At 42.8% G+C, this 19442-nt stretch overlaps 1 protein-coding gene across 2 annotated transcripts; it reads left to right on the forward strand.

The window, feature by feature from the left end:
• The first annotated feature begins 4778 nt into the window (after positions 1 to 4778).
• RWDD3 (RWD domain containing 3) lies at positions 4779 to 18847 on the forward strand. Of its 2 annotated transcripts, XM_075936586.1 has the most exons (5): positions 4822 to 4939; positions 13773 to 13862; positions 13996 to 14483; positions 18172 to 18287; positions 18388 to 18847. In XM_075936586.1, the coding sequence occupies exons 2-5, from the start codon at positions 13856 to 13858 to the stop codon at positions 18500 to 18502; spliced, it is 726 nt and encodes a 241-aa protein (XP_075792701.1). In that variant the 5' UTR covers positions 4822 to 4939; positions 13773 to 13855; the 3' UTR covers positions 18503 to 18847. The 2 variants fall into 2 exon arrangements, with proteins under 2 accessions (XP_075792700.1, XP_075792701.1); XM_075936585.1 differs by lacking the exon at positions 13773 to 13862 and having other exon boundaries at positions 4779 to 4939.
• The last annotated feature ends 595 nt before the right edge of the window (positions 18848 to 19442 follow it).

The following is a 19442-nucleotide window of genomic DNA, read 5'->3' on the forward strand; positions in this document are numbered from 1 at the left end:
CAAATGTCAGAGTGCAGTAACTTATTCATAGGGACGTCTTGTGATAGTGTCAATTTAAAAGACATTTACATTGACTTTTTTTATTTAAACACATAAAATGGAATATGCAAAGTGGATTAGGAAAAGGGGGAAAAAACTAGTTGCAAGAAAGTTCTTCATAACAGAATGAGGCAATTTTAAGGCTAATTTCCACAGATGCTTTCCTGACAGCTTTAGGAACTACCTAGCAACTCTTATGACAGCTTCAATCCTGTTATTTTTCACACTATTTCACTCATTTTCAGTTCAGCCACCCAATATTTCTTTATTATTTTAACAGGATTTAAGGAATTAAAAATAGCAGCAGGTTTATTTTGCAATTTTGAAAAAACTACTTTTAAAATAATAAAAATCTGATAAATAAAATGGGTCCCACTGATGTCAATTTTTGTACAGTGTTTATAACATCCTGCTAGCTGCCACAAATGGAGTGTGAGGACTTTTAAATACAGTCAATATTTAATGCTATCTTATTGTTCACCATACTGCCTTGGTATTGATATAAGCCTGGTAAGTTCAGCTACAAGAGAAAACTTGGAAAGGCCTTCTCTAGACTTTGCCAATTAGAGAGGAAGGCTGGACTTGTAAATGAAGGACATGATTGGGATTTAGGAGTTGGAGATTCAATTCTAGGCTTTGCCTAGACTTGCAGTGTGATCTTGAATAAGTAATTTTATTTCTCTGTACATCAGTTTGTGGGGGGAAAACATAATTTATCCATCATCATTCTCTGTTTAGATCAGTGTTTCTTAAACTTTTTTTCTAAACACCAAGGATCTTTTTTGTTGAGCAAACAAACAAACAAAAAAATCGGGAGGAAAAAGAGTTGGGGGGGGAGGGGAGTTATTGAGGGCCTTGGAGTTCCTCATTAAAAAAAATATTCTTTGGTGTTCCTTGATCTTAAAAACATCCTTTAAGGGTGGCCATTTTGAATTCAGTTGTTCACCGTGGCACACCAGTGCGCCGTAGAACACAGTTTAAGAAATACTGGTTTAGATTGAAAGTTCTGGATAGGTACTGACTTTTACTATCTATAGTACAGAATGATGGTTTGGTTCACTAGGTGCCAATGTGATACAACCAGTAATATTTTGAATTAATGGTCTTAGTATTTTGTTGATGCTTTCACTATATTGATTTAAAGGCAACATTTTAAATAAGGAGATAATTCTATGAAAAGAGAAGGTCTCTGCTCAGATAATTCAGCAGCACTAAATTTAGCAGGCCCGTATGCAGAGGGGTGCAAAGAAAGCACTCTCCCATGGTTCTCCAAATAAGCAGGCTCTGGCTGGCCAGGAAAAGGCAGGAGCAGCGTGCCTCCCTTCCCTGTGCTCTGGCCTGCAGCGGAAGGCTGAGGCTGATTTTCCCGCTTACTTGGGGGACCATAGGGTGTGTGTGTGTGCATTCACACCCTTGTGGTCCACATTTACACCCTACCCCACCCCACCCCGAAATTCCTGCGTATGGCCTATATAGTGGGGGCAATTAGAAAAGCATTCAATGACACTAGTTGACTGCTTCACATCGGATGTTAGAGCAGTTTTGGATTCCGGATGTACTTGCTCTCTTAGGGTATGTCTATACTACACCTTTTTCCGCTTTGTTTTTTCAGAAGTGACTTTTCCGAAAATTTCTGAAAATTGGGCCAAATTTCAGAAAACTCCCCTCTTTCAGAAGATCTCTTCTTCCTTGTAGAATGAGGAAGACAGGGCTTCTGAAAAAGCGCATCTGCTCTTCCGCAAAAAAAAGCGGAAGAGCAAACATGTTCTCTGGAAGCGTCAGAGTATTTTCAGGATACCTCTGGAAAAACCCCCGCAGTCTAGACGTACCATGAGGCAAAAGTGCCAGGGGCCCTGCAGTACAGGAGGCCCCTGACTTGTGACTGCCCAAGTTCTGACCCCCTGCTCCCCTCGCACTTATAACCATTTTTGTAAGCGTGGATGGGGCCGAAACCCCCCAACTTACGTTCTCGGCCTGCATTTACGACAGCACATGGCACCTATCGTAAATGTGGGTTCTGTCAGTCCCCGCAATACATGAGGTTCGAAGGGATGCCGGAAAGAATGAGACCACGACTGGGGGTTTGAAAAAATAAAAACTGATTTTATTTTGATGAGGACTCTGGCGCCTAATGACTGTAAACTTAGTCACATGCGCGGTCGCCAGACAATCATCAGAATTAAAAACAAACAAATCATCAAACAATATAAAACAATTCCCTGAGGCTTTTTTAAATCATAATAATTCTCAATAACTGCCCAGGGGTTAGAAACAGTCGAATTCACACTGGTGTTGTTCATAAGTCTAACTATTTACACTATATTACACAAAGAACAGTTAAAGACCTTAACAACCACTATTAAAAGAACTAACACAATAACTCTTGAACTACTATTACTAGACAGGCAACGGGGGTAACTCAAAAATCAATTGGGATAGGAATAATTGTGGGGGAGAGGGGTTATACCGATACTGAAGACAGCAGGAACACGAGTACCAGCCACATGCTCCCAAACTGTCTCCACTCAGGTCGACCAACTCGAAGTACGCTCAAACAAACTCAAGAGCGGGGGGTGCAAGGCAACTGGGTGATCAGGCCAGGCGTTGACACGATGCAATCCCCAGTCAGAGGGGGTTTGCCTGCCTGTTTTATTGCCTATGGACTTATCACCCCATAGGTTGGTTTTTGCCGCAGTGGGTGGAGTGAGCAGGCCTGACCACAAGTCAGCCCATTGGCTGATCTTTCACTGCAGTGGGTGGAGCAAGCAGGGGAAGATCAGTAATTTACATGCCCTTATATGGGAAGCGCTCCGCCTCACAGACAGAGCCCCCTATACCAGCCTTAGATGTATGACAGGCTATGGCTCTCCTGCGACGGGCAGCCAATGTTGATGTTCTGTCTCGGACAGGTTCAAGTTATGACGCCCCCGACTTGCAATGCTTGCCCTGGAACCAATCGCGTCACAAGGTGGGGGCCTCCTGTATTATTCCCCCTACTGGAAATTTAACTATAGGTTGTGAAACTGGATAACACTATAATCCCCTGCTTTGACTATTTTTATTAGTGCTTAGTACCAAGTGATCCATTTCAAGGCCTGTCTTGCTAGCTCTGTTAACTGTCTGACACCGCTTCTGTTAAGGTTGAAAGGAGTTTGTCCAAGGCCAACACCAAGGATGTGGAACAGCTGAAGGAGAAAATCAACTCACCCAACATTAGATACTAATGGTACATTTACACTGGAACACTGTTTCGAAATAACTAGCACTATTCCAAAATAACGTAGTTTGCATCTACATTGCAGGCAGTTATTTTGAAATAGTGTCAAAATACTGTTAAGCTGGAGGCCTTCTTACTCCGATTCTTGTAACCCTCCCTATACAAGGAATTAGGGTTGCTAGGTGTCCAGTTTTTGCCTGTACAGACCAGTATTTGTGGCCCCTCTCCAGTAAAAAACAACAGCAGAAAATATGTCCGGTATTTTCTGTTGTTTGGGGTTTTTTTTATGGAAGGCCGGCAGGGACATTCTTCCTCTGCTGCATCTGGTGGGGGTCAGGGGAGTGAGGAGCAAGGGGATTTTTAAAGGCTCAGTGACCTTTCTTTTTTTTTTCTTTTTTGCTTAGCAACTTTGGTTCCCCGTTTTTTGCTTTGCTCAATCAATATTTTTCCTGCCATGTTAGGGATTTTTTTTGTGAAAGTATCTGCCAGCTCTACAAGGAGTAAAGAAAGTGGGAGGAAGAGTGCTCTATTTTGAAATAAGTGCTGTATAGATGCTCCTTATTTTGAAATAAGTTACAGAATTGACATAGCTCAATATGGCTACATCTAGACTGCAAGCCTCTTTCGAAAAAGTGAGCCGCTTTTTCAAAAGAGAGCACCCAGGCAGTCTGGATGCTCTGTATCGAAAAAGCCCTGTTTGCATTCAAGAACGCCTTTTTTCGAAAGAACACTTTCAAAAAAAGGCATTCTTCCTCGTGAAATGAGGATTTAATTTTGAAAGAACGCGGCTGTAGTCTAGATGCAAGTGAAGTTTTTTTGAAAAAAGGCTACTGTGTCTAGACTGACCAGTTTTTCTGGAAAAACAGCTGCTTTTCCTGAAAAACTTGCCAGCTGTCTACACTAGCTGCTTGAATTTCCACAAAAGCACTGACTTTCTACTGTAAGAAATCAGTGCTTCTTGCTGAAATACTATTCTGCTCCCATTCAGGCAAAATTCCCTTTTGCGCAAAGCTTTTACGTAAAAGGGCCTGTGTGGCCAGCTCAGATTTGTTTTCCGCAAAAAAAGCCCCGATCGCAAAAATGGCGATCGGGGCTTTTTTGCGGAACAGTGCGTCTAGATTGGCACGGATGCTTTTCTGCAAAAAGTGCTTTTGCAGAAAAGCGTCCGTGCCAATCTAGATGTTCTTTTCCGAAAATGCTTTTAACGGAAAACTTTTCCGTTAAAAGCATTTCCAGAAAATCATGCCAATCTAGACGCAGCCAGCCTGTGTGTAGCTTATTTCGAGATAAGCCATGCAGTGTAAACGCACCCTGACTCCGGGAGTGGCGCTGCTACAGGCAACTGTTGGGTGCTGCTGGCTGCCGGATTCACGGAGCAGCTCAGCTGCGAGGGGAGCCGGCCAAGGCCTGTGGCTCACGGTGCCCAGAGTGGGGTTAACCCACAGGGCTTGTCCCAAAGAAGGGCCAAGGAGGGGGCAGGGCGGCCAGGGAGCCTGTTGCCTTGGAAGCCCCCCGCGGGCGCTGGGAGCCAGGGCGGAAGGGGAAGCGAAGCGGCCTGTGCCCGGCGGCGCAGCGCTCGGTAGCGGCCGGCGCGCGCCATGTCGGCGGAGGCCCTGGAAGAGCTCTCGGCCCTGAGGGCTATTTACTGCCAGCCGGACGAGTGCGCGGTGCTGGCGGCCTCAGGTGACTGTCGCGGTGGCTGTAGCCGCCGCCCGCCCGCGCTTATCTCCGATCGCCTCCCTGCAGAGATGCCCCGTGGCCCAAGGCCGAGCAGCCAGTAGCCCCTGCCCACTAGGCAGCGCTTCCTCGGCTGAGTCCGCCCCCCCCCCGGCACACCTGGCGCGTGAGCGCTTGGACCGGTCTGCGGAGGTTTCCATGAGTTGCCGCGGCGGGTGGTGAGCGGGTCAGTGAAGGTGCATGGGGCAAAGGCGGCGAGTGTCTGATCTAGTCCGTATTTGGCGCGGCGCCGCCTCCTTTCCCCCCCGGGCCTAGGGAGACTTGTCAAGTGCCCTGAATTCACGGGTCCCATGCTGGTCTTGTGGATGCATTGCCGGACAACTTGGGCGTTTTCTTCCCTGGAAAATTGGCACCTTGTTCCTTTTAACTCCCTGCTGTTCTGTGGTTTACAAAGTCAGCCATACTGGGTCGGACCTGTGGGCCCTCTACCCCAGTATCCTGACGTCTGCCTGTGGCTGGCACCAGGTGCTTCAATGAACTGAAAAAAAAAAAAAAGAACGGAATAGTTGCAAAGTGATCCATCTTCTGGCAAGTAGAGGGTCAGGACACCCAGAGCTTGGGTTGTGTTCTTGGCAGTGTTGGCTAACTGCCATTGTTGGAAAAACTTAAAAAACCAACAAATAGACTAGTAGCACATCTGTCCTCTGGTAACTTTTTTATTTCTTTTTAAAAACTCAGTTATGTTTTGCCTTTATCCCTTAGAAATTAATTCCACAGCTTGACTGTGTTGTGTAAAGACATACTTCTGAATGATTTAAACCTGCTGCCTATTAATTTAATTGAATGATCCCTGATTCCTGCTTTGTGACAGCATGAAACACTTCCTTATTTACTTAATCCATACCATTCATGAGTTTATAAACCTCTATCATACCCTCTTTTTGCTGTGTCTTCTAGGCTGAACAATCCCAATCTTTTTAATCTCTTCTCAACAGGATGCTGTTCTATATCCCTTAATGATTTTCCCAACATTGTTGGTTTTTTTTATTGGATGTAGTATTCGTTTAATATTGAATGAATTTTCTCTGCAGATCTGTGCTGTCAGGGCAATAGACTGGATGATCTAAGAGGTCTCTAATATCTATGAAAATTAAAAACTTTTTCAATAATGTATGCTCACAGTAAGCACTACCTTTGCATCTTGCCTGCCTCCCAGCATCTGCCTGTGAGCTGAGCTAAGCATTCTTTTCTGCTGCCCACCGCCTCTTGAAGAACTTAAACTCCTCTGTGGTACTTTACTGAAGTTTGCTCTTAGACTACTAAACAGTGGTAATGCACATTAAATATGCTTCCAATTTGCTGGAGAAACTCTTAGCCTCTCTGGTCAGTAGCATTATAAAAATGCTTCACAATCAGAATTTGCATCCTATAGCAAATTCTGACAGCATTATCTATTTTTGCATGCTTTCCCATCACAAAAATTGTGATAGTAAGTAACTCCTTTAATCTCTTACCTTTTATTAGTGGTAGCAAAGATGTCTCTTACCTGTCAGTTTCCCACCATGTATCTTCACAGTTTGCATCTTTGGCACTGGGTAAATCCTAATGGGTATCACTCTCCTGTCACAATTTGCTATCTCCTCCAGTTCCCGGCATTGACACTGCATTCAGCAAATAATACTAGGTGAATGACACAATCGGAAGTTGTTACCTGCCAGTAGAAAAATGTAACTAACCTGATAAGCAGTTATGCTTCCGATAAGTAGAAAGGCTTGGAGGCCACATAGGGTTGTATAATGTTTAGTAGGCAGTAGTTGTCAGTACACACCTGCAGCCTGAATCTCAGTCACTCCTGTCCGGCGCTTGGTGCAGGAATCAAATGTGGCTTTCTGCATGTTTGTGTTCTAGAGATGCAAAATTTTGATTAATTGGCTAATCAAATAGTTGATGCAATTTACATCAACCATTTGATTAGTCGATAAGGGTACCTTTGCCTTTGAAGTGTAGTAACAGCTCTGTGGTTGTTGCTACACTTCAAAGGCAAAAGCGCAGTGAGGAGCACAGGGCCAGCGGGGGTCTCAAGTAGTCCTCCACTCGCCCATGCTCCCTGCGGTATTTCAAAGCTGCAGCACTGCATGGAGCCCTGGGTAAGCGGGGGAGTCCCCAGCTGACCCTAGGCTCCACATGGTGCAACCGTTTTGAAGCACCATTGCTCTTTGCCCCCCCTTGCTGCCTCTTTCTGATAGAGGCAGCAAGTGTGTGTGGGTGGGGAATCAACTAGTTGACTAGCTTATCAGATAGTTGACTAGTCATTCACATCCTTGTTGTGTTCCCTGTATTCTTGAACTGTATGAGGCCTGTTTAGTGTAATTTATACCATTCTCAGGACTTCTGTCATTTATGCTCTGCTTCCCAGAGCAGCCTATGGGTTCTGGGGAAGCAGAGGATAGTCATGGTGTGAGGCATTCGGGTCAGGCCCCCTAATATGTTGGAGGCTGGGAGCAGAGTGAATGTAGAACCATTACATTAGTTCTGTTAAACCAGCCAAGGTGGCCCCTTCGTATAGGATATTCTTAGGGGGCCATTTTTACCCAAGTGAAGATCCCTTTATGCTGTTGGAGTCATCTAAAGGAGCCTACACTAAAGTTACAATCAGAGTTGCAGGACCCAGTTTAAAAAAGACTATAGCTTTATCCCCAGACCATAATCAAGTCTTAGGGTGTATCTACAAGCATACTGGGACTGAAATAACTTAATCATTTTTAATTCATGCCTTTGTTATCTTGGTACAAGTTTCTATAAGAAGAGCTCTATGTAGCTTGAATGCTTATTTCTTCCACCAACAGAAGATGGTCCATTAATACAGGAGTTTTCAAACTCTGGGTCACGGTTTGTGAGGGCAAGCTGCTAGCTCGCCATGAGACACTTTGTTTACCTGTGCCTCTGCAGGTATGGGCAGTCGCAGTTCCCATTGGCCATGATTTGCAACTCCCATTCATTGGGAAAGGCGATCACATGTATTTGCAGAGGTGCAGGTATACAAAGTGTCTCATGGCCAGCTAGCAGCTTGCCTTTAGAAGATATAAAAGATATTACCTCACTCACTCACTGCCTTTGTTTGTTAACTTAAACCGGTAGGGAAGGGGTGGGAAACCTTTTTTGAGTCAAGGGCCACTGAACCATAGAAAAGTCAGTCGAGGGCCACACACAGGTGAGGGAAAAGAACAAAAAAGCCCCTCACTGACATGGCCCCTGACTGAGAAGGAGAAAGACACTCCCTCACACACCAAAGCCTAGGTGGGCCCAGTCTGGTATATTTTGTGTGCGCCAGCCCTGCAGTGGGACAGCATGGGGGGCTGCGGTGCCAGCACCGGCCTCTCAATGCTGGTGCAGGGAGCTTCTAAGCCTTGGGGGCCAGATCCAGTCAAGCTGGGGGCCACATGTGGCCCCTAGGCTGAGGTTCCCCACCCCTTCAGTAAGGTATTAACTTAAGCTAAATTAAAGTAAGGCACTTTATTATGAAATGCATATCCACATGTAGATGCACCAAAACAACAGAAGATGTGATTTAAAATGATTGAATTATTTCAGTGGTTGTTTATACACAATCTTAGACAGCCAAAGCATGGCATTATTCAGGGGCACTTTTAATGATCTGCTTACACTACAAAATAGCATTGTATTGTGACTAGGTCCCTCTAACATGACACACATTATGGTTTTCCTAGACTTGAGTTAAAAGTCATGGTTTTAAGATGTCTTAGCTAAAAAAACATTTTAAACTGAAACAAGTTTAATTTTTATTAAACAAAAACTGGATATTTTAGAAAAATGATTCCAAGCATGATTTTAAGCTGTAGTATCCAGACTATAGTTAACTACCTTAGTGGGGTATTATATTAAAATACAAACTTTCCCATATTTTTCTCTCAAATATATTTCTTGAATTCTATTAAAGGAGTTGTACTTTTTCATATATAGAAAGGGTGGCCTCAGCTGTTCATAGATGATTAAATGTAGAAGGCTCAACCCCCTTTCTAGAACATAGTATGAAATACAATGAGTATAAATGAACATACTATATTTAAATTACCACACTATAATATGACTTTGCATGGTTTTTTACTAAACTGTCTTTATGATCCATTGGTTTCTTATTTGTCTGAATGATGAATAGCATTCTCCACTGGAATCTGAAAAATGCTTTGGGTGTGGACATTACTTTGTAATTGATTTTGCAGAGAATTTCCCACTCTTTTGCATTAGAGATGCAGAATCCCTGGCTACGTCTAGACTGGCAAGTTTTTCCGCAAAATCAGCTGCTTTTGCGGAAAAACTTGCCAGCTGTCTACACTGGCTGCTTGAATTTCCGCAAGAACACTGACTTCCTACTGTCTGAAATCAGTGCTTCTTGCGGAAATACTATGCTGCTCCCATTTGGGCAAAAGTCCTTTTGCACAAAAGCTTTTGCACAAAAGGGCCAGTGTAGACAGCTCAGACTTATTTTGCGCAAAAAAGCCCCAATCGCGAAAATGGCCATCGAGGTTTTTTTGTGGAAAAGCGCATTTAGATTGGCACGGACGCTTTTCTGCAAAAATTGCTTTTGCGGAAAAGCGTCCGTGCCAATCTAGACGCTCTTTTCCGCAAATGCTTTTAACGGAAAACTTTTCCGTTAAAAGCATTTGCGGAAAATCATGCTAGTCTAGACGTAGCTCCTGAGTTTGTGAAAACTGAGGTATTGCAACTACTTTATGTTGTTATTATCTAATTATTGTTATTTGTAATGTTATTTGCTCCTGCTTAATTTTCCCTGATAATACAACTTGTCATTAATAAACTGTGCAGAGAGGCACTTTACTTTAAAGTTGCTGTGTTAAATGATGTGATCTCTGAGAAATATAGGGTTATTCCTGGGTAGATTCACATGGTCAGAAAGGGGCCTTTTAAGGACTCATGGTTTTGGAAGATGAAAGAAGAAGCTCTTGCACATCTCTTTGCAGGCTAAAAACTTCAGCTTTCCAAGGTTTAACAATGATATGCTCAAGATGCAAAAGATGTTTTATTAAAATGGTGTAATGATTAATTTAAATGAGCTAATTACAGTATGTCTCTTACTTGATAAGCCTTTTTGGAAGGATTAGTATTACAGATAGAATTAAATAATTTACTAGTTAATCCACCCTCTTTCTAGTTTGTTTAGCTGTCTTACAATAAAAATATATTTACACATTCAAAGCTTGTACTTTTGCAGGTACTTTCTGAGTCAAAAATGGAACATGTGTTGCAGACAATGTTTTTTGACAGAAGAGGAGAGGATCTCTTTTGCTGAGGTGGACCATAAAAAAAGCCTCAAGTATGCTAGAACTGAATTTACTGATGATAAGCATGCTGAGGGTATGTGCGAAAGGAAAGGAAAGATGTGTTTAAAAGACCAACTGTACTAGGTTCAGTTTTAGTAACACGTTAAATATCATCAGAATGGTAATATGCCACTTCTGTTTCAGAGATCATAGTTTTCTATGAAGTAAACTCAGGTGCTTTAGTTTGTGGGAACATAGGGATAGTTTCTGTAGAGTCTATTTGTAAAGGTGATAGAAATGTAGCCGTGTTAGTCTGGGGTAGCTGAAGCAAAATGCAGGACAATGTAGCACTTTAAAGACTAACAAGATGGTTTATTAGATGATGAGCTTTCATGGGCCAGACCCACTTCCTCAGATCAAATAGTGGAAGAAAATAGTCACAACCATATATACCAAAGGATACAATTAAAAAAAAATGAACACATATGAAAAGGACAAATCACATTTCAGAACAGGAGGGGAATGCGGGGGGGGGGGGGGGGGGGGGCAGAAGGAAGGAAGGTAAGTGTCTGTGAATTGATGATATTAGAGGTGGGGAGAGTGGGATGTTTGTGAGCTAATGGTATCAGAGGTGATAATTGGGGAAGCTATCTTGGTAATGGGTAAGATAGTTTGAGTGTTTGTTCATTCCTTCTCGGAGAGTGTTGAATTTTAACATGAATGACAGTTCAGAGGATTCCCTTTCAAGTGCAGATGTAAAAGGTCTTTGTAGCAGAATGCAGGAGGTTAAGTCATTGAGAGAGTGTCCTTTCTGGTTAAAATGGCAAGAAACTGTTTTTTCTTTGTGATCTTGTCTGATATCTGTTTTGTGGGCATTAATCCTTTGGCGAAGTGTCTGAGATGTTTGTCCAATGTACATAGCAGACGGACACTTTCGGCACATGATATAACAATATAATTTATGCTATCATGTTAATATCATGCTAATATAATTTATGCTATAATTTCACATTATAGTATTTAGACCATAAACTCTTCAGGGCAGGGTTTGTCCTGTGTGTATGTGTATATCCAGAGCCTTAGCTAGTGCTATTATAAAACAAATAATATTCCCCCTATTAATAATAATAATAGTAATAGTAATAATAACAACAGTAATAATAATGGGCAGTTTCAGCAGTGAGGCCCAGGACTGAATGGGAATGATTCTGAACTAGCTCTTACCCTGTGAAGCAGTCTCTGGCTTTGTCTACACGGCAGCTTTTTGTGGCAGAAAATATGCTAATGAGGGACTCATTAGAGAAGCATTGTAGCTGCTTCCGTTTTACAAGATCATTATACCCAGGGCTTGACAAACGACGGCGAAACCTACTCGCCAGCCCTGCGCTGTGCATGCGCAAGACCTGCATTGCGCATGTGCATGCTGCCTGTGAACAGGGCAACCGACTGAAATCTACTTGCCATGGGCAAGTAGATTCAGTGATTTGACAAGCCCTCTTGCGCAAATACCTGCTTATACCTCTCCGAGGGGGGGGTGTGCAAATCGGAAGCGGCTACACTGCTTCTTTTTGCACAAAAACCCCTTGCGCAAAAGAATCGGCAGAAAATATACTAATGACATTGCGAATCATGCTAATGAGTACCTCATTAGCATATTTTCTGCCGCAAAAAATTGCAGTGTAGACGTAGCCTCTAAGTAAGGGTTGAAGTCCATTGTCAGGGTTGTGGGGAACAACGGCAAGGCCGGTAGGCTGCTGCTTATAGAAGAAGACCCTGGATATGTGTCTACACTAAGCATAGATCTGGAAACTTTAGTCTGTTCTTAAACGGCATCTTTCATGAACACCAAATTTGCTTCTAAATAACTGTAAAGGCTGGGATTTTCAAGAGAGTCCCTTTGAAAGTGAATGAGTACCGGGCTGTTAAATCGGAGTTAGGTGCCTAAATAAATACTAAATTTGGCCTTTAATGCCCACAAGCATTTTTTAAAACCCTGCTAGTAATACTGGTATGTCAAATACACTGGGTGCTTCTAGACTGGCAAGATTTTGCGCAAAAGCAACTGCTTTTGTGCAAAAACTTGCCGACTGTCTACACTGGCTGCTAGAATTTGCGCAAGAGCACTGACTTCCTACTGTCCGAAATCAGTGCTTCTTGCGCAAATACTTTGACGTTCCCTTTCAGGAAAAAGCCCTCTTGCGCAAATGATTTGCGCAGCTCCAGGGGGGAGCAACCACCCGCACCCCCAGCACAGGAGGCCCCAAGGGGCCAAAAAAGAAGGGCCTCATCCTGGTCCTTGGGGGAGCTGGAGGCACTCCTGGACCTGTGGCAGGAGGAGGAGGCCCTGCATGCGCAAAACTGTTTTTAGCTGTCTACACTGGCCCTCTTGCGCAAAAACATTTCCGGAAAAGGGCTTTTGCCCGAACGGGAACGTCAAAGCATTTATGCAAGAAGCACTGATTTTGGACAGTAGAACGTCAGTGCTTTTGCGCAAAATCAAGCGGCCATTGTGGACAGCTGGCAAGTTTTTGTGCAAAAGCAGATGCTTTTGTGGAAAAACTTGCCAGTCTAGACGCAGCCATTAAGATATAGAAACACACAGGACATCCAAACAACCTTAACTAATCCCTCTTGTGTCATCCACCAACAGTCATATGATTATATGAAGGTATTTTAGAGTTTGTCAGTCCAGAGGAAATTACATTGATTTTTAAAGATCTGTTCAATATTGTTTTCTTATGGTGTCACTACAGAACAGAATTAAGGCTGTTTGGGTGCCTAACTGTCCAACTCCACTGGAGTTATAGTTTTGCATAGGTATAGCTGCATAGAATTTGGCCTTCAGAAGTTTTATTACCCACAATGAACGGTGGATATAAATGGTTAACCTGTGAGCTTCACCCTTAATGGGAGGCTAACCGGTTCCAGTTACTGTAATTGGTAGGGGCTGGAGCAGCTCATTGCCCACACCGGGCAGAGGGCTGCTTCAGCCACGTGGGGCCTAGCACAGGCAGCCCCTATCTGTGGCAAGAGCACCCCTCCTTCCTTCACCCTATAGTTTTGCTTAAGTATAGCTGCATAAAATTTGTCCTTCAGAACCTTTGGATGGGTGTAAATGGCTAATGGGTGAGGCTCACCGGTTCTGCTCCCTGCCAGCCCCAGGCAGAGGGCTGCTTCAACCGTAGGGGCCCACCGCAGGCAGGGGCTTCTACAGCTGACTGGAGCACCCTGTCCTTGGCGAACCGCCATCCCCTCACTGCATGTTACAAACTGGCTCCCCGGGAGCAGGACCAGCAGGGTCTCCTGGCCTTGTTCCTGGGAAGGGTTCTATTGCAGAACTAACAATGGAGTTTTATACTGCAGAGCCTGCAGTGTTAGTAATTGCTAGTATTTTTAGCAGTTACATGGTTACATTCTAAACTACTTTTTACATCCCTAATTGTTACTCCTTAGGTACAAATTTTTTACTTGTGAGAAAATCCTTTATGTTATTGATATGTCAAGGCTTAAAAGGAGCAAAAAATTGTGTCTCTGTTTAGAATATGTTAGTAACTTTCCTTCTACTATGGAATGCAAACACTTCATTTGAGAGTCCATGTGAGCTGGAGACATAGTTTAAGACATGAATGGTAAGAAACATCATAAATTTTCTGTGAAGAATATCAGTTGCTTGAATTTCTAAAGTGAGAAATCTATTAACTTGTGTGCTACTGAAGTTTATAAATTACATGCAGTTTATTATTATTTTTGGATGCTTTCCAGAGACAGATGGAATCACATTACGAATTCAAATCAGCGTGAAAGGACTTTTGGATTCAGATATACTGTTAAAGCTGTCATTTCACTTGCCGGTCAGTTATCCCTCAAGCCTGCCGAATATCTCCATTCATTCAGAACAGCTTACAAGGGTGCAGTGTAAAGATGTGAAAGAAAGATTACTTGAGCAAGCCAAGAGGCATCTTTCTGAACCCATGTTACATAAGCTAGTCCTCTGGATACAACAGAATCTTAAGCACATCATTGGGAAATCAGAAACTTCAAATGGCAGTGAAACAAGTACTTTGTCAAGATGCATAAGTACAGAGGATGGTCTATGGATTGTCCTTTTGCATTTAGATCACATGAGAGCTAAAGCTAAATATGTCAAAACTGTGGAAAAATGGACTTCAGATCTAAGGCTGACTGGAAGACTGATGTTTATGGGCAAGGTGATACTGATTCTTCTGCAAGGAGAAAGATCCAGCATTAAGGTGAAAAAACGTTGACTGTTGATGACTCCTTTTGATTTACTGTGAGAGCTATGTATCTGAATAGAATACCCTGTGTTTGTTTTTCTACCATTACCAATTTTGGAAGCAGGTTGATTGATGAGTAGGGCTGTACATAGGCCCAGAGCAGTCTTTATTCCTGTAAGCCCTCTCGCTCAAATATTCTTTCAGTAACCGTCTTTACATCATCTTTCTTCATCACTAATCTGAAAAATCTTGGATTATAAATTCTGTGTTTTTTAAAAAATGAAGTAAAAAAGCATTTAGTCAGGCCAATAGTTTGTAGTGGTAGGGGCAGAAATGGTGGATATTTTAAAATGACTGGAAAATTACAAAATATATATTGTGTTTTGATCAAATCTTAGAGTTATTTTCTCCCATTGATATGGGTGAGGGAGGAATCTATTATATATTTGAGAGACTTTGTCTGTCTGTGTATCTGTGTGTTTTGTCTGTTTCTTCAAGAACTCCTCCTAAATGGTATTATCTAGGGCCACAACATTTCATATACAGCTTCCTCTTATCATAACTTAAAGCAAAGTAATCATTTGATTTTGCCAGGACAATGGGATGTGCCTGGAATGGGATTTCTTCTCATAAAACCATAAAGAAAAGAGACTTGTGTAGTCCTTTGTCCCCAGGGCAACCTGCATTCCCATGCCCCACATGAGAGCAATGATTTAAATGAAGCATGTATATTTTCATTTTATTTTACAAAATACAATAATTGAGTTATCTTCTAGTATGATATAAAATGACTATATGAGATCATGATATCTGTGAAATGTAAACAACCCCTTAAAATATAGACTTACACTCAACAGAATGGAGCTATTATTTCTTTGATTGATTGCCTTTATGTGTAGTTCCTCCAGGTTGTGCATACACTGTAGACTGGGGATGTTTCTGTAGCAGTGACCAGGTGGTCTGTGCATACACCACAGCTCTTGTGCTTTTCACTAACAGAATAAAAGGGGTTGCCAGACCACCACCATTTTAGTTCCTTCTTGCTAAATGGATGGAGCTTCAGTGTCTATAGTGACTACTTTAGCTTTTTCTTGTAAATAGTTCAAAATACTTTAAATGTTTTAATTTAGTTAATTAAAAGAGAGTTCTATGGATTGGTTCCCTTGTGAATCCCCCTCTGGGTTGAGGAGCTGTTTTTTGTATCTGCCCTGATCTTACAGTTGTGGGGAGTAGGCTAAGTGTTAAAGGTGTTACAAACCATTCTAAGTCACAGACTATCACAACAGATTTCTGTACTGCCTGGAGAAAATGAACATCCCTTCTAGGTACAGTATTTACAGCTTATTCCTGAGTGGAGCTAAGTAGTCCAGGAAAAGTTGGTGCAGCAAGTTCTTCATGGAGCAATCCATGAAGGTAGGAGCAACCTCTTAGTAGGGAGACCCCCTATATGACTGCTTGAAGAAGGTAGATGTGACTCTTCTTCTATAGTTCTAGGTGGTTGAAAGATTTCTGCTTCCCCACCTCCAGATCTCTTCCCTTCCCAACCTCATCCTATTCCCCCATCCTCGTTCAGGGACCCCTCTCACAAGATGATTCTTCTGCATGAGGGAAAATGGCTCTTTGAACTAGTACCTCCATGAAAATGGGGTAAGGGATTCTACTTAAAGTACTATCTTATATATAAGAAGAGAGAGGATGAAGGGCCCCATTCCAAAGGGCCTTAGCCTTCCTTATTTTCTGGAAGGACAGAACAAAGATATACATAATGGAACCTACTGCTTCCAGTAAGGCCTGTCACCATCGCTGCATCCCACTTCATTTGGAGGTGCACCTCTGGAGAGTGAGGTTGCCTGAAGAACCTGATCCCCTTAGAGGTCTTTGCATCACTTCAGTGTATTGACTACCTTTTTTGTATCTGCAGGTAGTCAATCCAAATACTGTTGGATAACATGACAGCAGGCTATTCTATCAACAAGCACACTCTTCACAGCTGTGCACTGCACAGAGGTCGTTCACCTTTGGGACTGGTGAATTCTCTTGCAGATTACTCTAATTGCTGTCTACCTCCTAGCAATCCATAACACCTGGCAAATTCTCTGAGAAGAGATTTCTCTGCTGTACATAAGTGGGAGCTGCATGACATCACTCTGTGGTTGGTGTTCCAGGTGTGGCTCCTCCATCCATAGACCTGTTTGTCTCCCATCTGAACCACAAGTACAAAGAGTTGTTCTAGGGATGTTGTAGCCTGGAGTCTATGGGTGACATTTTATACAAGGTTGGGAGTCGTATAGCACACATTCCCCTGATTCCCCTCTTACCTGGAGTGTTGACCAGACCAGACAAAACACAAGTGCAAGCTTGAGTTTGACAAGTCTGGTATCTGATGCTTCTGCAACTATCAGTCTAACCTCTCTACCTTCCTTGATACATAAACTAATAACCCAGGACAATAGATGCACTTGCCATCTCAACCCAGTCATGCTTCAGCTGAAGGCATAGCATTTGGAAGCTGTTGGAGTTAGAGAGCAGCTGTATTTGAAATCCTGGCTATCCTCAATAGCTTTGCAAAAGCCACGGGGAAAGCCGGCAGCGGGACAGCCCAGACGCCCCGCGGCTGTCCCGCTGCCGGCGTCCTCAGAGGCTTTGCTCCCCGTCTCCCTGGTCTGCTGGTCTCCAGCAGACCAGGGAGATGGGGGGCAAAGCCACGGAGGACTCAGGCAGCGGGACCGCGGTGCGTCTCGGTCCGCCGCCCGCGTCTTCCTGGTCTGCTCGGATGGAGGGGGTGCAGCTAGTACGCCCCCCCCCCAGCAGACTAGGCTTTTCTCCGGACGCCTGTGGCAGAGCAGCTGGGGTGCTGCCGGTTGGTCCCGCAGCGCCACTCTGGGCGCTACTGGACCAACCCAGCAGCACCCCAGCTGCTCTGGTCCTGATTCAGCCGCTGCTGGTCAGTTTCAGCAGCAGCTGAATCAGGACGCCTGGGGCAGAGCAGCTGGGGTGCTGCTGGGTTGGTCCAGTAGCGCCGAGGAGCGGTGCTACTGGAGCAACCCAGCAGCACCCCAGCTGCTCTGCCCCAGGCGTCCTGATTTAGCCGCTGCTGAAACTGACCAGCGCTGACTACAGGAAGCCCGAGGCAGAGTTGCTCTGCCCCGGGCTTCCTGGAATCAGCTGCTGATCAGTTTCAGCAGCTGCTGACTTGGGGACGCTTGGGGTTCTTAAGTTGATTCTGTATGTAAGTCAGAACTGGCGGTCAGTTTCAGCAGCGGCTGAATCTGGACGCCAGTTCCGACTTACATACAGATTCAACTTAAGAACAAACCTACAGTCCCTATCTTGTACGTAACCCGGGGACTGCCTGTGCTCAGAATACCATGAGCTTATAATAAATACTTTTGGGGTCTAAGCTTCTTGGATCCACATTTATAGAACTCCTAGTAACTTGGGGGGTCCAGTATTTGACCTAGATATGCTAGAACAGTGTTTTCCTTTATAAAGCTAGATTCTGCCAGAGCACTTAGAATGTGCTTAATTTTAAGCACTGTGAGTAATCTTGTCAAGTTCCATCAGGCACTATAACTGGGGTGAGCACTTTCCAAGTTTGTTTAGAATGTTCTGAAACAGACTCTTTGCATTTAGAATAGATCTTTAACTAAACTGCCGAGATGTTATAGTTGACATTTCATACTCTGATTTTTTTGTCATATAGGAATACTTGATTCTTCAGAAAACCTGTAAGGTAGATGTGGACTCAAGCGGAAAGAAATGCAGAGAGAAAATGATTAGTGTACTGAGTGAAACAAAAGTACAGACAGAGCAAAAAAGGTATAATTTAGTATTATTGCCGACAGAAAAGCAACTGAATTGATAATTACATTGTGACAAATCTAGGCATATTAATGTGGTTTTTTTTTGTACAATGTAGGTTTCAGGGATTTGAAGTCAAAGAATATTCAACTTTGGATGAGCTACAAAAGGAATTTGAAGCTGCAGGACTAACTGAGCTTTTCTCTGAATTTGTGCCTGCTTTGTTAAAATAAATTTCTGATAAAACATTGAAATCTTTGAGTATAACAGCAGTTGACTGTAAAAAGCAAGACGATAAAATGAAATATTCGTTGGAGAATATCTTTAAAGCTGCTCTGCAGCAATATGCTAGAAAACATCTATTTGCAAGAAACAAGTCAATTAACATGTTACGCAGAGATAATGTTTTTGACTGTGCATTGACTCTTGACAAGGAATTGCTGAGTTTAATGCTAATTAGAACTGTCAGGTCAAATATGAAAGATGGTGGGGGAAAAAAATCACTGTTCCTTTTCTCTGAGATTCAATTAGAATTGTATCATCTCCTGTTATCCTGTAATTAAAGTATATTTTCAAGATATTTGGTTTCATTCTTATGTTTTCATATATATATATGCTTATGAAGTTGGTTCTTTAACTTGTACAGCTAGAAAGAGCTATTACGCTTGTTATTAAATAACTTTTAAAAATCAGCAATAAAGTGACTATGCATTATAATTAAGAAATATGCTTTAAAATACAAGCTTAGTATAATTAAAGATAAATACATTTTTGAACACCTTATAACTTGCCATTTCAAAGTTGCTCTTATGTACCTTCTCCATTTGAGTTACTCCATTAAGCATTTTACAATAGATTTAAATAGTAAAGGTTAAGATTATAATCGTAAAAGTATCCTTATGGAAAAAAGCAAGATTGAAACTGTTTTATGATTTTTTTGATTTTTGCTTTGATGTGGTAGTAGGATGATTATAACAAGGACTTCCCCCTGAATGGCTAGAGGGCTAGTGCTAGTCAACCCTGATTATGGAATGAGCCCTGCTTGGGAGAGAGTAGGGTGATTGTTCTATAAGGAGCAGAAGGAGGCTGTAGTGTAGGGGACATATGGAAGGTGGCTGACCCAGTTACAATTGTTTTGTGAGCTCAGTATCTCTACTGACAATAAGAGTAGGC

This window comes from Pelodiscus sinensis, chromosome 9 (assembly GCF_049634645.1).
Source record: "Pelodiscus sinensis isolate JC-2024 chromosome 9, ASM4963464v1, whole genome shotgun sequence".
Taxonomy (NCBI): domain Eukaryota; kingdom Metazoa; phylum Chordata; order Testudines; family Trionychidae; genus Pelodiscus; species Pelodiscus sinensis.

What these genes read in the sequence shown, in the direction of transcription:
- RWDD3 (XM_075936585.1), top strand. Translation starts at nt 4,855, where the DNA reads ATGTCGGCGGAGGCCCTGGAAGAGCTCTCGGCCCTGAGGGCTATTTAC. An exon ending in CGCGGTGCTGGCGGCCTCAG is followed by an intron (nt 4,940 to 13,995) that starts GTGACTGTCGCG and finishes GATGCTTTCCAG; the next exon opens with AGACAGATGGAATCACATTA. An exon ending in GAGAAAGATCCAGCATTAAG is followed by an intron (nt 14,484 to 18,171) that starts GTGAAAAAACGT and finishes TTTGTCATATAG; the next exon opens with GAATACTTGATTCTTCAGAA.